Raw genomic sequence first — 18,375 nt, forward strand, 5'->3', positions numbered from 1 at the left:
GTACCTTCTCGTGCAAGAAAAGCAATATTTTTATGTTGGTGAGGCACCCTAACAGCGGAGCACTTTCAGCGATTTCTCCAGGCCACATTGACCTACTGTACTACGTCTGATGCCTCAATTTTGCCAGCGCTCACTGTGCTTCGCTAAAGGAGTGCGAACACTCCAATATTTGCAGAGAAATTCCGATGCTCTCTTCAAAAAAACTCTCCAGACACTCACCAACTCTGCCCACTTTCGACGTATCCGCATTATAGTTGAGCGTGCAGGTAGACAGAAAGCAACACATTTGATTTCTTTTTGAGACTAGACTTCGTTGAATTATTCGAACGAAGTACCACATTAAAAAAAGACAAATCAAATATTATGTGAAATCACATCGTACCACGCCACGTGTACTACAAAACGCGAGCGAATGGTTTCAAATGTTTTCCTAGCGCCGTTCAAAATGAGAGAAATAGCGCGTGCGCGGATGCGCGAATACTTACACATCACCGAAACCGTTCACCGACTGAGCCATGATTGAGACCTGTTTCTGCTCGCTAGCCGTCGGCAGCAGCTGCTGCCGCTTGGCTGTGAGTCCGAAAGTGAAAACTGGGACCGGATTGACGCCAGAAGCTGATGGCCTTTATCGACTTTGTGTCTTTATAGCACGGAACTATGAAGGAGGGACGGGTGAACAAATAAACTAAGAGTCAAGTCGTGCCTGAAGTGTTTTTAAATTACGCAGTCTAAAATGTAAACATACAAACTTTCGAAAGATATTTCCGCTTGGCCCGAGCTCGTATACAATAAATTCATCTTGACGTTCCGTGTCGGAGCAAGAAAAAAAATAAATGGGTAGCCTTTTGCGGAGATCGCATTTATTAAAAAACAGTAGGCAGTGCACCCAGCTTCCAAAGGCTGAAAAACGCTTGAGTGTAAGAATTCTTGAGATTGAGTGCATATATACCTGCATGTAGTATTTTGGAAATCGCCGAACTTTTTAATGTGAGTTTTGTCGGATAAGAACGATGGTTATTACAAACGTTCCGGCTCTTTATTCCAGATTTAAATTCTACAGCGAGCAAAACGAAGATAAATGACCAATCAACCATTTTAAACCTGGTCTATACCATCCTGCTTGAAACTACTCAACCTGTTAAACTAGTGCTTCTGAAAAAAAAAACTACAAGCTATTGCGTCGCTGTGAGTTGGTTTCGTGCCTAGAATAATACGCGGAATGGTTACGCTAAGAGTACTTAAAGAGGGCACCCACGGTCAAAAGTGGCCACCCACATTGTCGCTATCTCTAGCTAGCAGTAGGATTGGCAACAGTCACAGATGCAGCAACGTACTATTGCAGCAGCTTATTATTTACATTAGTGGCTATACAGGTGAAAATGTGGGTGTTTAACGAAACTTGCATTCACTTCTGCGAAAGCCGCCCATCGCGCTGGTTTCCCGATTTCCGAGGCGGGCGATCTAGTTTGCACGCATTTTTCAGTGTTTCTGACATCGGGACTCCTATTATCTGTTGCGATAGCAATTATAGCGACACTGCAGGCGCATTCCCGCCGTCAGCGTCGCCGTGATGTTCCGTATTAAGTCCGCGCGCAGTGTGCTATGGGTGCGAGCGCAAGCGTGCGAGGGCGAGCCGAGAAGGATGGTGGTTCGATCTCGAGTGCGCAAGACAGAAAGGCGTGGAGGATACGCCCCGTCAAGGTGGAATATGAAAATTGTTATAGTTTCCACTGCTCAGGTGCTAGATCGCAGGAGTAGTTCGGGGCCCACGGAAAAAAGAATGGAGAGATTGATGTGACCGGATCCGTTAGAGGAATACGTAGCGGTACAAGGTATATATAGATAGAGAAGTTTTGAGGAAGAGAAAAAATATTAAGGAGAGGTATACAGAAATGATCGAATGAAAAGCACGTATAGCATACCTGAATAACTCAAACAAGCTAGGTGACTATTTGTCACTGCCCCGTTTCAAAGGGAATGCCAATAAATCATCACCTTCATCATGATCACGGGAACGGGGGGAGGGCATCCTTTACATTGAGTTAATGGGAAAATGAGAACACGTGGTCATTTTCGCTTGCTTGCCCAGCACGGTGTCGATCTATTTAATGCCTTAGAAGTATTCAAGCTCTTAGACTGGGAAGGCTTAGGAGTGAGGATCAATGGCGAAAATCTCAGCAACCTTCGGTTTGCAAATGACATTGTCCTATTCAGCAACATTGGGGACGAATTACAACAAATGATTGAGGACCTTAACCGAGAAAGTTATGAGTGTGGTTGAAGATTATTATGCAGAAGACAAAGATAATGCTCAATAGCCTGGCAAGGGAACAAGAATTCAGGATTGCCAGTCAGCCTCTAGAGTCTTCAAAGGAGTATGTTTATACCTAGGTCAATTACTCACAGGGGACCCTGATCATGAGAGGGAAACTTACAGAAGAATCCACGTTGAAGAACCCCAGGTGGTCAAAATTAATCCGGAGCCCTCCACTACGGCGTGCCTCATAATCAGAACTGGTTTTGGCACGTAAAACCCCAGAAAAAAAAAGAAAATGGAAGGAAATGCAGCAAAGTCAGCTTCGGACCGCGTTTGATAATTTATTATACTTGGCCAGGCTTTCCTAATGCACACATGCCAAGCCCGCGGGACCCCCACGGATGGCCCTCGCTCTCCCGCGCCATCCGTCCTAGACAGCGCGCAATGTTAGCAATTCTTTTCTCTGCTTGGAGCTCTGTTCATACACATATCATATTGTTCGACCCAGTACAGGCAGCTACGGGGCGTTCTAAACTGGCGGCGGCTGCGTATCGCACTATTTTGAGCGCGGCCATGCGGGCCCTATCTTGACAGCATTCTGCGGTGGGTACACAGTCTAGGCGCACCAAGGCAACCGAGGGCTGACGGTTTCTGTGCGCTATGTTCGCGCCGCTAGTTGACATAGTACGCGCTGAAGCGAGAGGCAGCGAGAAAGCAATTCGCTCGCTGCTTGCCGCCGCTCTTCCTCACGCCAGCGTTTTGACAGCGAGTGCCCGCGGATATCGGGTTAGATGTGTTCATGTTTACCTAGGCGCGCATGACACCATGCTTGTTAATGTAGGCAGTAAGCGAATGTTTACAAGTTTGTGCGGCCGAAAAAACTACTGTCCTTACTTCGTGAAGACCTCTAATACCTTTTTATTGGAACCGATGCTTCGCCTTCCGTGCGAAACTGCGACACTTTTTTAGAGATTACTCAGAACGGACTATTCTGCTTACAATATTTCCACGCGCGTTTGGAAGTAACCACTGCTGTTATAAATATTTCAAAGGATAAGCATTTCCTTGCGCCGTAAGATTTTGGTCTGTGAATATCGCTTTTTGATCCTTTTAAGGGGGATAAGGGGGGGGGGGGGGGGCGAGATAGGAGTGCGTTGCAACACCGTATATTGACATCTATACTGTACTACCCCTTTTTCCCGTCTAAAATTGGCTCCCCTGGTAAACCATAATCCCCAATAGATACAACCAGGTAACCAGCTTTCCTGTTTGACTAACATTTGCTTTTATAAGAGTGTCCTATCGCATTGTGACGGACTTTGTTTTTGTTTTTTTCGTCTTGTGTGACTGACCTAGTTTGCACTTTTTCACCGAACCACGCCGAACCTTGCAGCTAGAATTTTCATGCCACTGCATATGTCTAGGTTGCTTTATTACATTGCTATTGTCACTTGGACGTAGCCGCTCTACTTTCCTCTTTTCCATTACATTGCTTTCATCAGGTGTAGAGACGCTTTGAACTTACAGTACTTCTTGTCATTCTTGCCGTCTATATACGGGACAAGGAAATGGTCGTGTAGATAAACGTGGCTTCGAAACAAGCAATAAACAGGGATGTTAGGTTGCTGGATAAATATATTGAAGTTCAAAAATCCCGAAATATGTCCATTTAGCATTTGGCGGAGGCATGGTAAGTCAGAAATAACTGAAAAAAATCTCTTGGCACCTCTCGTGTCGTCATTAGATTTGCACAGAGTCTACAATGACTATAGTTAGGAGTTGGAGTTTTTCTCTTAGCAAAGAATAAGTTTGTCATTAAATGACGCAATGACTCACCTGAACAAGTTTTGAGAAATCTTCCGAGGACTGCCCGAACATGCGAACGAACTTTGAAAGTGATGACATCATATTGACGTACCGGTACTTATTGGAAATTCAAATGGAAGGAAATTAAAATACAAAGATCGGTCGTTCGTTTGCTTCGCAATGAAATACATATTTTTGAATTGGGCAAGTTCTTCAGGTTAAATAAAAGCTATCGAGGGCCGGAAAAGTACTTCGCCTGTGCTAAGGCAATCTAATGTTCTTTTTAGTGTGTCTTTCAGCGCGTAGATATACTAGCACATAATAATATTTAGTCAAATATAGCACTCTTGAACGTGAATCTGCATTTATTCTTCTATCTTCTACGGTGTCACATTTATTATTTTTTGCAATGTGCCTAGTCGTCACGTTCTTGTAAACAAAGATATCTGTGTGTGGTAACTGTAGGCAAATTTTAAATGCTTTTTCCTTCCCGTGACAAACAATAACGCCGTTGTTTCGTCAACAGGTGTCGTGTACGATCATGCGGGCTCATCCGAGGAAGAGAAGCTGCTGTGGCAAGCGCTCGACCGAGCCAACCTAAACGCCAGCGACGACGGAGAGGCGCCGACGGCAATGGGTGGCGGCCCAGGGACCCATGAGGCGGCTCCTGTTTCAAGCAGGGCACCGCACCTCAGTCTGGCCATAGAAAGGTTGGATCCGGAAGACACCTTCCGATCGGCAAAGAAAGGTGACTGCCACGTTACACTACGCTCGCTACTTTATATTTGCCATTGTTGAAAAATACGCGTCAGAACGAGGGACAATGCGAAGCCGGTGAACAGGACGCATGGGCGGGGGTCTTGTCTTCCTTCTTCGCCCTGTCAAGTGTTCGACGAGCCTTTTCAAAAATCAGCAGTACCAAGTCACCACGTTTTCTGCTATTCTCAACTTTATATTTTCTTTATGCATAATTGGCCGGATGTCTTCTACTTACTCGAGCTTTATTATATAGGCCATTTCTTAAGTAAGTAAGAAAATATAGGGTTATTTAGTTACTCAAAACTCTTCAGATATCGCTCTACAGCATGTCAGTGTCGGCGGAGTTTCGCGCCACTTATGTTCACGTTCTTTTCTTCAGTTCTCATCGACAGTTGTTACTTTGGAACACTTGTTCGCACGTATTTCCTGTACAAATGAGCATATCTATTGTGGAAAAATAATTCCGAAGTTTCAAAATACCAAACCCTCTATAGACTCGTGAAATTTACGCTTAGCTACGAAGTGATTACAAAATACAATATAGTATTTGCTGGTGTAATTCGTTGACTGTTTCAACATGCTACGCCTTTTCATACAATCAGAAATATGTCTAAATTTGAACAGGGAAAGAAATCAATCGTGCCCCTTCAGCTTGATTTCATGAAACGCGCGGGCTCCTGTAAGGACAAGTCACAATTGGTGATTCAGTAATTACCATAACAGCACCATAATAAATTACCACAAATATGCTCCGGGGCATATCTTTCACTTTATAAATTTGGGATTCAAGATGTTCGTGCATAAATAGAGTTCCAGTACATCTACACTTGTTCACCTAGTTGACCTTGTTTTTCTCTCAGCAGCCTTCTTTGCAAACAATGGCGTAAAGCTATGTGCAACATTGTTGCCTTGTTGGTTTGCCTATTTTGAGTACTATTGTTTCCAGCCTGGCACCAATGTACAAAAAGTTTGAAACTGATATTTGAACTACAGATTTGTTTAAACTACACAATCACAGTATATATACCCAAATTATACAAAAAACGACGTAAAATTTTATTATGTAGTGAACTGTCCACCCATCACTGTCATGAAACAGAAAATTAACGAAGTTTTTTTCGGAAGAGGTGCAACTGCAGATTAAATATATAGGTGAGACGCAAGAATTGTAATGTGCGCATAAGTTTCATAAAGTTCTGACGAACCACCATAACTGGCTTGCTCGCCTTGCCGAATTTTTCCCTTGATGCATCTTGGCCTATGAACTATCTTGACTCATGAAGTGTTCATTGTGCAAATAATGTAAGGAGGGTTAGATTGTGGAACATTTATAAGTTGGCGCTGTCATTGCTGCATAACTTGTCTATAGGTCAAAGTTTGTCCTAAAGAAATCAATTTGTCCTAATGAAACTTGCACGGTCGAGAAAAAAAGAAAACAATGTAATTTAGGATCCGTGCGCATCTGCAGCATTGTGTAAATGGCCATTGCTTTTGCTAATCAAATGTCACATTCTTTGTGTCACAAATATCTAAGTAGCTGGCGCCATTTGGCGGATGTTGCCTTACAACAGAAAACTTTATGAATGATGGCCGTTGAAAACGATAAGTGATTGGTATTGCCACTAATAAAAAAAGAATTGCAGCATATTGTTTGCGCCAATTAAGGCAACATGGCAGTCCTTTCATAAGGCGCTCTTTCTGCTTCTTACTAAATCGTTGCCGACAGCTTTACTCTCAACAAGGTAATGATGAAACACCGTTTCATCATTACCTTGTGCTGTAAAATGGTGCACGAACACAACGAGAGTCAAGTGTACTGCGGTCATTGACGTGACCTTAACAGTCAGTAATAAAATCAACCAAAATGTTCGAACTTTCTTCTAATCAAATAGAATCTCTTGCCGGGCAGGTTTAATAACTTCGCATTCTCAGACTATCGACCGCAATGCAGAAAATGCGGGGCGTTGGAACAATATTTACCCTTTTGTTGTAACAGCGAGCTCTCCCTTTTAAGGATGTCTGACCATCGAGAGAGGTTTCTGGTTTGTTTCTAAGAACCTAAGAGGTCCCTGACTTCGAAAGAAAGAAAACGCCGCTACTAGACGTAATCTGAGACACGTCAGCCCTTGCAAGACCTGTTTATTGCAAGAGATAGTTGTTTGGAGAAGTCAAGTGGTCGCTAAAGGAATGTTTCCTTTAGCTTTTTTTTTTGTCTGTCAACCGTGGCCCTTCCTATTAGTTTCCATGGACGCGGGATGCTTAGGATGTCTTTCGACCGAGTGCTTAGCAGAGCGTAAGTGATACAAGAAGGCAGTTGCGCGAGCACTACTCGAAACAGTTCCACTCCGGCGCTCTGGCCTGACAGGGAGGGAGAGCGCCGAGGGTGGGAACGCGCTGTGGCACCTGACACCGCTGTCTCTTCGAGAGCGTGTTTTGTGCCGGGTGCTGACAAGTCTGTTTCCTCAGTGGTACACGCAAAGTGTGTCTGCTATTAGTCTCCGCTAGAAGCTCTCCTGGTAACAGAGACCTGGGGACAACACCGGAAATCTGATACAGTTCTCTCACTGGAATTTTCACCTGTTCCTAGCGTTTTGTTTTTTTATTGACCTCAAGAAAAGCAAGATAAAAATAATAACAGAAGAACATTGCAGTCCCAGTGACAGTGAATGTTAAAGTAAGACAAGGGTGAGCATATAAGTGAGTTTAGCTCAGTCTCAACTAAGTAGAATTCAGTTGAGTTGCGATCCGCCCCGCATAGAGTTTCTTACAAAACATTACTTCAGGTGACTCTTACGTTAGCGTCTACAGGAGCTGAAAGCTTGGATAATCAGCCAATATGATAATGGCAGGCCGCGCATAGCTTTGCTTAAGGTTTGTTTATCTTCAAAAACCTTCGCAATTCGGCAAATTATTTATCTTCAACAAAATGTCGCGGTTATAAATGCAGAAATTAGCAATAATTGGGCATATGCGCGTATATCTATGATCCTGCCGTCTTTAGAAACATGTGATTGCTCAGAAACCTTGCAAGATAAAGCAGAACAATTAACTCCAGAGAACATCTTAAGCGACAAGCAGGAATATTAGATAAATTCATTTACTGCCCATCGTTTTCTTAGGAATTGAACGATCGCACCGCCAGAGTTTTGTGTAGCAATTTTAGTACAAAACTCTGTGCTGTGCCGTGAGGCACAGAAATGAACATTCGGCACGAAAGAAAACGACTATTTGTGAATATCTATTTAAGAGGTAAATTACGAAATTTCCTTCCAGTACTGGCGAAGACAACAAAAAAGTAGAAATAGCTTTGAATCCAAAGTTGTAGGATGCGCTGTAAGCTCTGCCTATCAGCTATATATTCAACAGTAATATAGAAGAGGTGTTCCTTAGATCATACAGAACACTGAAAAATCGCCTGTGGCAGATAGCGGAATTTCAGTCCTTGCGCAAGATTACTCGACGTGGCGGACGTTACCCGCATGAGAAATCGTTCCGCATAATTGACTGATTAAAAAATTCACAAAATAGCTGTAATTATTTACTCAACTGAACATATTGCAAATTGCGAATTGTAGCTGGTGAGTTGGAAACGTATATGTACAAATTAATGAATAAAAAATATACAATTGTTGTTTCCTGAAGGAAATTTATTCGATACGTTTCTAAGCTCGAAGGGGCTGTTAATTTTTTTCTCGATAACATCAAAGAGGTTGTGCATTGCTGCAGCCAGCTGCTTAGCGATGGATAGCATTTTGTGTTTCCAGGAAGCCGTAAAGCCTGCGCGAGAGGATGTGTGCACGTTTATGTTTTTATTTTCCCTTCTTCTCTAGTCTATGGTGATATACAAAACCTGCAACTACATGCCATGCCTTTCACTCGGCTATCCTCTCCAGTTATCATTTAAGGTTATCGTTCCAGAGTGCGAATATTTTGGCGGACGGGTTTATGTACACAATTTTTTCTCTGATACACCCGTTGAATAAGAAAGATGTGGGCATGATGGGTGGGATATGGGATGCGAATGGGACATATCGCGTCAGTGTATGTTCAAGAGGTCATTAGCCCAGTCTAACGATCTGACATATCCCGGCGCCAATTTCCGAGCAGTTTAACTCACGGGACCTAAAATATCATGTCTTTGCGTTCAATGCTGTATATACGAATAACACGCAAACGTGTCCGTGTCATGTTCTCGCAACCGCGAGGAACAATTACGAATTGCTGTCGTTTCCATGAGCAGCGCAGATGTAACGCATTGTTTATCCAAATTGTAATTTCGCAAGCAACGTTGGCTATAGATAGGCGCCGCTGCGCGTATTATTACCGCGTTTGGCTTAATGTAGCATTCACTAGTAATCCCCCATATAAAGGTCAGCAGTTCATTCAGCAGTCGAAAAAGCCGCACGTGCAGATTTCGCGAGGACTTAGTCAAATATTCTGGACTTGATCCTTAGGGCAGTAGCGCGTATGCGCCTAATGTTTGGGTAAGAATATACAGTTGGCCGAAGAATGATGCGACGTTTCGAGGAACATTAAAAACAAATATTTATGTACCAGTAAATACGCGCTTCCAACATGCCAAAGAGGATGTATAGAACGAGACGATGAGCACGTGTAACAATGGAAATTTTTGCGCCGATCTATACAGAGGAATAAACGGCATAATAACAAAAGATTACCGCCTGTTTGCTTATTCGTATGTTTGTAGTTTCGCTTTTCATTCTACGCAAGGGCGAATGTCAAAACGAGCAATGCTTACAAGTGGCTGCGCTCAATGAATGCAAAGAGACGATATGTTGCATTTTGGCCCTTTCATTGCTATTTCTTGACCAGTTCACGTGAGCTTACACGTATAAAAAAGCGATACTATCTATGAAAAAGAACTTTAGCTGTACAAAATAGATATAGGATTATGTGTACTTTGTGACAGCATGTTCAACAGCAAAAAAAAATAATAAATGTTGGACACCAAAGGTATAAGATGTCGTTGTTCGTTTCAATGAATTATATTTTATGGCCAGTTTTGCGTAACGCTTCTGACGGCAGGCATCGCCGAAAGTATGTCATATATGGTATACGATAAAGCAGTTTCATTACAATGGATGAGCCATGTTTGCGAAGGCAAAGTACCAGACAAGTGTCGGAGACGAGGCCTTATACTAACAATGATCGTCTTGACCGTGAGTGCCTTTAGTGCAGCCGCATACCTCTGGCGAAAACATTCACCATGTGCACGCTTCGCTTCTTCCTACCGTTATCTCTTCTCACTTCCCAGCACCTTACCGCGCATCTCTCCGAGTGTTTACTGCCACGCCATAGACAATCTCTACTATACACTCGCTCTATTGTCATTAAAAAGATGAGTGCTTTGAGATGAGATGAGATGAGAAAAAGTGAGTGCTTTGTCCTTGGCTAACAAAATCACTTATGGCGTATTTTTACTTATGCATTTCCTTTCCGACTTTCCACTTTTAGCACTCAGTTCCGGCATGACGGAAGCAATAACTTTGACCTCATCCTGGAGCTTGGTAAATGCAACATTAAAGACAGTTTCTAGAAGAAAAGATGGACTGGGACGGGAGAAAATAACACACGAGATATGTCTTTACTATCAATTGAACATTCAATATTCCTATGGACGCGTAATATAGCAGCAAAACGAAAAAAATTCAGTGCTATTTCTAGCTTGTCCCATCGATAGTCCATTCCTGAAGCGGGCAGATTTCTTTTTGCTAATGAAGCCTTTTCCTGTGCCTTTTTTTAGTTTACAAAGCTGACGTTACACTGATACATGACAGCGATCTCTCCTATACTTTTAGTTATTAGCCGAGAAGTATCTCGCGTGTCTTCATCCCAGCTGTCCATAATAGAGTTATCTGCTGGAAACGTTTTTGCAATAACGTTGTAGTTTAGAAATTTCCATTTTTCCTAAGACTGAAAATGTGGCAGCAGTGAAAGAATAATAATACTATAGGATGTTTTTTGTTCTTTTTTTGCAAGTACGTGATGACTTTTCTTCAGAAAATCGAAGATTCAGCTTTTCTCCGTGTATGTTTTTGTTTTTCTTTCTCTGCTCCCTAAAATTGAGAAACTCGGAGAACAGGTGCAGTGTGCCGTGTTTTATTTGAATTTTTGTAGAAGCGGTAAGTTATACACAGTACTTACACGGAGTAAGTACTGTAAGCATGTACGCTTCTTCAAGTAAGAAGGCGCTTCTTTATAAGAAGGCGCTCATAAAAGCTTCAATTTCGCATTCGCTGACCTAATGGATTTGTGTATGCTACTCTCCTGGTAAGAAGGTACTACAGAATGCAGCAGTTACACAGCATTGTAACTAGTTTACTTTTCTAAATATTGAGAAAGTCGCCGTTTCGTCCGAAAGCATATTCATTGACAGCGATAAGCATTGGAGAATTACATGAAGTAAGGTTCGCGTCGTTTCATAGGCCGTATAACTGGCAGTAGAAATTCCCTTGCTAAACAAAGAAGAATGGTGTCGCACTTGCAGAAAGAAACATCAAGAGGAAGTACGCGACGACCGCGAGCCCTCGCTGTCATAATGCTAGCATAATTACGAGTACCGGCAGCGAGCAGCGTGCGTGCGTGTTCCAAAGCGACCGTTTCATGCTGCTGCCCGCTTCACCATTTCGACTGCGCTGTATCCCCAAAACTCTGATTAGGCTACTTTGTATACACCAGGAACGCGAGAAGACAGCGCGCGTGAATTAAGCCACCAGCCATCTCGGCTCATCCTTGCGCGCTTGCCCTTCGCCCTGCCACACTCAGGAAAAGACATCTAACACAAAAGTGCGCCGGGCGCGCATGCGCTTGGCTGCGCGGGCTGTCACAGCACGGCTTAAGGAGTGGAGATGTGCTCTCCTCCTCTACCTAGGGCGTACGGCAGCGAAGGGCTCCATCACGTGACCTCCAACATTGCGTGCCCAGGTGCACGGCCCGCATAAAAGAATGGCCTCCGAGATCGAATGGAGCGTGCGGTCTTCAGTCAGCTAACCATGAATGAGAGAGCAGCGAGAAATATAACTCTTCCATGCATGAAGCAGCACTGCTTCTCGGGCCGCCTTCGCACCTTGCCCCCACACCCGCAGCCACCGCGCGGTCCACTCATTCTTCTCACACTTGGACTTTATTCGGCACAGCACGATGGTGGCGACGGTGACGACGAAAACGCGCCAGGAGGAATAGTATATTTTCTAACCCAATTAGATATTTCGCTTGAGGACAATGAGATTTACTGAAGAAGAAAACGGAAACATAAAGCGAAACGCACAGGGCAAGTTTAAAAATTAAAATAAAGTATTTTATAGTGAACAAACGCGCTTTGTGCCACACACACAAAAAATATTTCCTTATTTGCAAAGTTAAGCAATACTTTCGGAAGCGGGTTTCGATATTCAAGGTACCTGTTTGACGTGGGAAGGTTATTTTACTTGTGGGATATAAACTGCAGATATGAAGGTAAAAATAAAGTCGCCCTCCAATATGGAACACCAATGTCATGAATGTATGGTGTACTGTGCATGAAGAATTATTTGGTCGCGCAAGTCATCGTCAGAAAGCATCTGAAAAAGCGTGGAATGGTACCTTTTGCCTTGGTTTGCAAGGTTTTTTACATTAAGGCTTCATTTCATTAACGTTGTACCACCGCTAAGGCAATAATTAAACAGTACGATCCTAACATCTAGAATCGTTCTATGCCATATCAAGTAATTACACCAAATTTGCTTGTCGTGGACCCATACTCACGCATGACACTCACGTCTAGTGCATATACTTACAGGCAGTACGTAAGTGATCTACAACAGGTTCGGCCTAGAGCTCTGCACGGGCCCGGGCCGGCCCGAAAGCCCGGGCCCGGCCCGGCCCGCGGGCCGGGCCGGGCCGTCCGAAGCGTTTTTTTGGCGGGCTCGGGCCGGGCCCGGGCTTAAAGCCACGGGCCCGGGCCGGGCTCGGGCTTGAGGCCGTGGGCCCGGGCCGGACTCGGGCTTGAAGCCACGGGCCCGGGCCAGACTCGGGCCCGCTCATTAAAGGACCTAAGTAGGCGTTCGAGCACACGCAACCGTTATGCATTGCATGGTTCAATGCATTCTGTGCCAAGCTGAAGTGACACGTGCAAAATGACTGTCATCATCATCATCAGCCTATATTTATGTCCACTGCAGGACGAAGGCCTCTCCCCTGCGATCTCCCATTAACCCTGTCTTGCAATAGGTGATTCCAATTTGCGCCTGCGAATTTTCTAACTTCATCTCCCCACCTAGTTTTCTGCCGTCCTCGACTGCGCTTCCCTTCTCTTCGTATACATTCTGTAGCTCTAATGGTCCATCGGTTATCCATCCTACGCATTACTTGGCCTGCCCAGCTTCATTTTTTCCGCTTAATGTCAACTAAAATATCGGTTATCCTCGTTCTCTGATTCACACCGCTCTCTTGACTGTATATCTTATCGGATGGCTGTATATCTTATGAAGAAAATATTAAAGCAGATGATGTTCTCATTTTAACAGCCGAGCTGTTTCAGCCGGGCGCAATGCGTCTGCTGAATCCAAAAAAGGGTGCCGATCCTGGTAGCAGTGTAGAAGGGATCCAAGCGCAATGACACATACACCTGTGAACTAGCGAAGCTGAGCCTGGATAATTCTAGCTAAGAATGGTGGGGACTACTTAAACTTAGTCAGTCATCAATAGGCAATTGATAGCCAATCAATAGCTAGTCGAGAATCGATCAATAACCAATAAATTCCGCAAAATTCTGTGGGTGACTTGGTAGTGCTTAGCCTAGCCCAAATACGTGGCCAATATCTTGCGATAGACAATCGGAAGCCAATCAATAGCTAATCGATAATCAATCAATTATAAATAAATTACGGGAAATGCTGGGGATGACTTGGTAGTGCTTAGCCTAGCCCAAAAGCCAGGACTAGCTAGGTGCCCATCAGCTCCGCTGTCTCTTTAGCATTGCACCGGCAGTGCAAGCTACGCTATTTTTTTTCCACAAAAACAAACATTGTTTCCGCGTAAGGAAAAATAAATTATACAAAGAACCACTCCTCAAACCATTTCCATGTTACCGCTTTTGTGATTGCACTATTACCAGTGTCGATACTATTGCATTATTTTAGAGCTAAGGCCAGTTACTTTTGTTGTTCAATGCATAAAACAGCGTCTTCCTCAGAAAGTTAACTGGAACACCCACGCATTTCGTCGGATATTTTGAAAATTAATATCTCGAAACTGATTCAGTCCTGAGAATTCGTTCCAAGTGGATACGCCCTGCAAACTCAGAGGCTATAATTCATAGGTTGAAAGATGTGCCGTAAAATAATTAATTAAAAAGTTAATTAGGGTAATTATGTTAAATATTCAATTAGGCGTTTTGACCATCCATTAGGCCGTCTATGTCAGAATTAGCTTGGAACTACATAAAACAATTAGCCTCCTTAAAGCGTCATCGCATTAATGCGAACACAAGAAATCCTGAGATATGGTCAATTCCATACTTCAGAACACTCTATAAGCATCAGTCGCTAATACATAACCTACCATTCACTTTGAACAAATACAAAAATGTCGATAATTTCAGTAAGAAAGAACTCAGCCCATACTTTGGTAGCTTGTAATGTATCAGATGTGATTATTGTTCTGCCTTCGTGTATGGCTCTGAGTATATAATGTACATCCTGTTTCGTTATCTTAGCAAATGTTAATCTTGTAAAATTCAGTCTCATGCTATGTTGTATAGCTGGCGTTGCGTTGTTTTGTATAGCTAGTATTGCTATTGTATATTTTATATAGGCTGATGATGATGATGATGATTGCTATTGTAGTGTTGTTTAAAATGCATTCTGTTAAAAATTTTCCAAATTCTCTTAACTCGCCGTGACGGAAATATTCTCTGTTTTTCCGTTCAAAGCTATTTCCTCCGTGAGGAATTCCAGTGACAGCTGGAAATATACGTGAATTATTGTACATGTGCGCACACTGTTCACTGACGTACTATTGCCTTGCCTGGTGTTTTGGGTCACGTCAAGATACGTATGTAGCATTTAGTCCAATATGACCGTCCAGCATGTAAATTGGAGAATAAATTGATTTGATTGATTTCGTCGGACACTTTGAAAATGATTATCTCGAAACTGGTTCAGTCCTGAGAATTCGTTCCAAGAGGATACGCCTGCGAACTCAGCGGCTATAATTCGTAGATTGAAAGATGTGCCATAAAATAATTAATGAAAAAGTTAATTAGCGTAATTATGTTAATTCTTCAATTAGTCGTTTTGTTTTCTCGTGGAAGTAATGACCGCCTCATCGAGTAGTTTAGATCAAGGATTATTATATAATTGTGCAATCTGCAACAGGCAATATTTAAAAATTTGGTTGAGCTAAAATGAAACACCCTGTATATTTGCATACTAAATGACGTCACAGAACCATATCGTACAAATCAAGGTAAGTGCATGCACACCAGCGGAAAAATAGCAGCACAGGCAATGGGCCGGATTACCGATGTTCCCGTGGGAGAAACAAAGATTTCGGCCTTTTATTGCTTATATACTGCAGCTGATTAAACCTCGGAACGTGAGGGTGAAAGATACGGTACAATCTGTAAGTAAAAAAAAAAAAGATTTTTTTTCTCTTACAGGTCGGGCCTGGTCATGTACACGCGGGCCCTAGCTAAGCTTAGTAATGAACGCCCGGGCCCGGGCCGGGCCCGGGCTCAATAGCACGGGCCCGGGTCGGGCCCGGGCTTGGAACCACGGGCCCGGGCCGGGCCCGGGCTGGTCTCGATCATGTACGCCCGGGCCCGGGCCGGACTCGGGCTTTGTATTACGGGCCCGGGCTGGGCTCGGGCCTTGTAACGCGGGCCCGGGCCGGGCTCGGGCCGATAAATCCGGCCCGTGCAGTGCTCTAGTTCGGCCAGCTCTACCCGAGCCGGTGGTTAGCGTTTTAAAGGCATACTGAAGGTAAATATTCCAAACAACTTGAATACTGTGTCAACACCGAGTAACAAGTAAGCGTGGAGATAAGTTTTCCATTGACCAATGTCGACATAAAGCCAGCCACTCGGTTCTACGAGATTACAAGAGGCGTTGAAGCACTTTCTCATTGAATACCGATACAATACATTGAATACTCCTAGCATTGCATGCCTGTGTACCCAATTTTTTCGTGAGGGCTAAATATAGCTTTGCGTGCTCCCAAACTAAAACCCCTTGTGCACCTACTGTATCCCATGTGCTCTTTGTGCGCCTGGGCGATAGCGTCCCCTAACCTTGAGTCCCTCGTTTCTAAAGCTTCCTATTGTTTATCGTGCGCCATACAAACAAAACAGCGAAGACTGTTCTCGGCGGCTGCACTTATATCATTGAGTATTCCGCTTGAGCAAAGGTTCTTTTTTGATACTGGAAAGCGTGTGTGTCTATCGACCGCCCTGCAGTAACACAAATGAGTTATACAGTCAACCATACCAACGCGTGTACTAAATCGACTACCTGATTTTCTTAACGTAGGCGCTCATGATGCAAACCACAAGAATCGCAGTAACGTTGATCTTCTCTCAGCTACTTTTGCACACAGTTATCTTTCAACTTTTTAATAATTCTAAATAGTTCGCATTGTAGAATAATTTTTCGCTGGAAGTCAAAGGCTAGAAGAGGCATGCAGTCTCGTTACGTTAAATCTTAAGCATCAAGTGTTTAGTTGATGATTAAGTGTCGACATTTAACCTCTAACGTTTTAACATAACAAGGGTGTTCCGTTTCGCTATTCCATTCAAATGACATTTGGTAATTGTGCTGGTATTGTGTTTTTTCTTGAAAACCACCGACATAAAATCTGACTAAGATATCACGACAAAACCACAATATATTTGTTTTCAGTTTGTGCTCGACAACTTGCATTCATGGTTTTATATTAATTTATTTTTGGGTTTACACTAGCAAAAAGGAACTCCAACAGGAGGATTACCCAGACGCTTTCCTTTATTCTTTTTGATTAAGCCTGTGGACCTTGAGTGAATGTGAAACAATATGCGCTCCAGGCGAGAATAAAGATCGACAACGTCCCTCTGCCCTGCTTGGTGGTTTGTTGCCATGCTTTTTAACCATTGGCCTACTGCAAATATGAACCCTCTTGTGCTTACTATTCTTTTTCACGGGACAGTGTGCAGACTCCTTGAGCAGGGCGTCCTAGCGGTGCTGGGACCTCGGCAGCGAGACGCGGCATCCCTGGTCGGCAGCGCTTGCACAGGACACAGAGTCCCGCACGTCCACTTGTCCCAGGAAGTTGGGGCTCATGCAGACGTAAATGTGGGTTCGGCGTCCCTTACCCTGGCACCTCCCCCCCACGAACTGGACCAAGCTCTCAGGGATTTGGTGGAAGCTCAGCGGTGGAAAGGCTTCACGATTGTGTACGAAAAACCCGAAGGTGAGTGCGGCGAAGCAGGCGTTTATTATCTAGTTTAGCCTGTCGGTGATTTAAGATGAAAGGACTTCGAAATCGCTATGCTTCGAAGTCCTATGCCACATTAAAATGACCGCATAGCTTTTTTTAAGGTAATAAGGAGCCTAAATTCGTAACTCGGCAATTTCCTCATCAAAATATTAACTACAGCTCATTTATCTATGAACCCGCATTGTGTTTTACCCAAATAAATGTTTCTTTTTTGCTTCACGTTGTTCTTTGTGCCCATGAATTTGACGTCCTTTTGGCGTCGGCGACACAACCTGTAGGGCAACTTCATATCAGTTTGTTTAGCAAATAACAGTTATTGGCACCTTAAAAACAAAATCTATGGGTTGCGGTAAGAGAGCGCAGAGAAAGCACCGAACTTTGTCAGCGAAGGACAAGAGACAAAAAGAACACAAAACCAACTTTTCGGTAGAGCTCTTATGAATGTTGTCGCTGATGTTCTGTTCGGTAGAACTCAGTGATTTCATTCATAACTCTGTGGCATTATCCCTTGAAGCAACTTTATTCTGAGTTCATTCGAATCTAGTGACGTTAAAGTTAAGTAGCTGCTAAAGCAAGCATGAAAGGTGACCCGCAATATTGTTTTACACCCCAATAAAACGCTATCATTGTTTATAGAGGCGAGTTTTGGTTTGCTTTTGAAGCGAATAACATTTTCTATTACGATATGTTTTCTTTATATAGTTAGCTAGCGAGAGGCGAGGAATACAGAAGAGGAGAGTGTTTCGGTGGGGCAGAGCTAGTGCCGTGAAAGTAGATAACAGGGAGAGGAGAGCGGTGCCAGCGTCTCCGACCTGTCTGCATTCCCTTGCTTTGCTGGAGGTGGCTCGTCGACGATAGGGGCTGCGTGCAACACATCGCTAAGACACCGACAAAACAGATGCTCAATAAAGAAATTTTGGTAGAGCGGTATCGTATAGGCGCCGAAAGTGATCGGCAACGTTATACAACCACGCAAAATATTTATTATACGCAAAGAAATCCATTTTTGCTGGCAGCTTTGAGTTCATAGGACCGGCGCGATCAATGAACAATCATCTTCTATTCCTTTCGGAACGGGGTGC

General features: G+C 43.6%; 1 protein-coding gene across 1 annotated transcript in view; it reads left to right on the forward strand.

Moving 5' to 3' along the window:
• The window catches only part of LOC119462304 (glutamate receptor ionotropic, kainate 2-like), a 114,461-nt gene that overhangs the window by 62,477 nt on the left and 33,609 nt on the right, over positions 1–18,375 (forward strand). The window contains exons 2-3 of the mRNA XM_049672927.1: positions 4,590–4,811; positions 17,003–17,266. Of these exons, the coding sequence (XP_049528884.1) occupies positions 4,590–4,811; positions 17,003–17,266 (486 nt within the window). The remainder of the gene's footprint in view (positions 1–4,589; positions 4,812–17,002; positions 17,267–18,375) is intronic.

Source organism: Dermacentor silvarum, chromosome 8, assembly GCF_013339745.2.
Source record: "Dermacentor silvarum isolate Dsil-2018 chromosome 8, BIME_Dsil_1.4, whole genome shotgun sequence".
Lineage (NCBI taxonomy): Eukaryota > Metazoa > Arthropoda > Arachnida > Ixodida > Ixodidae > Dermacentor > Dermacentor silvarum.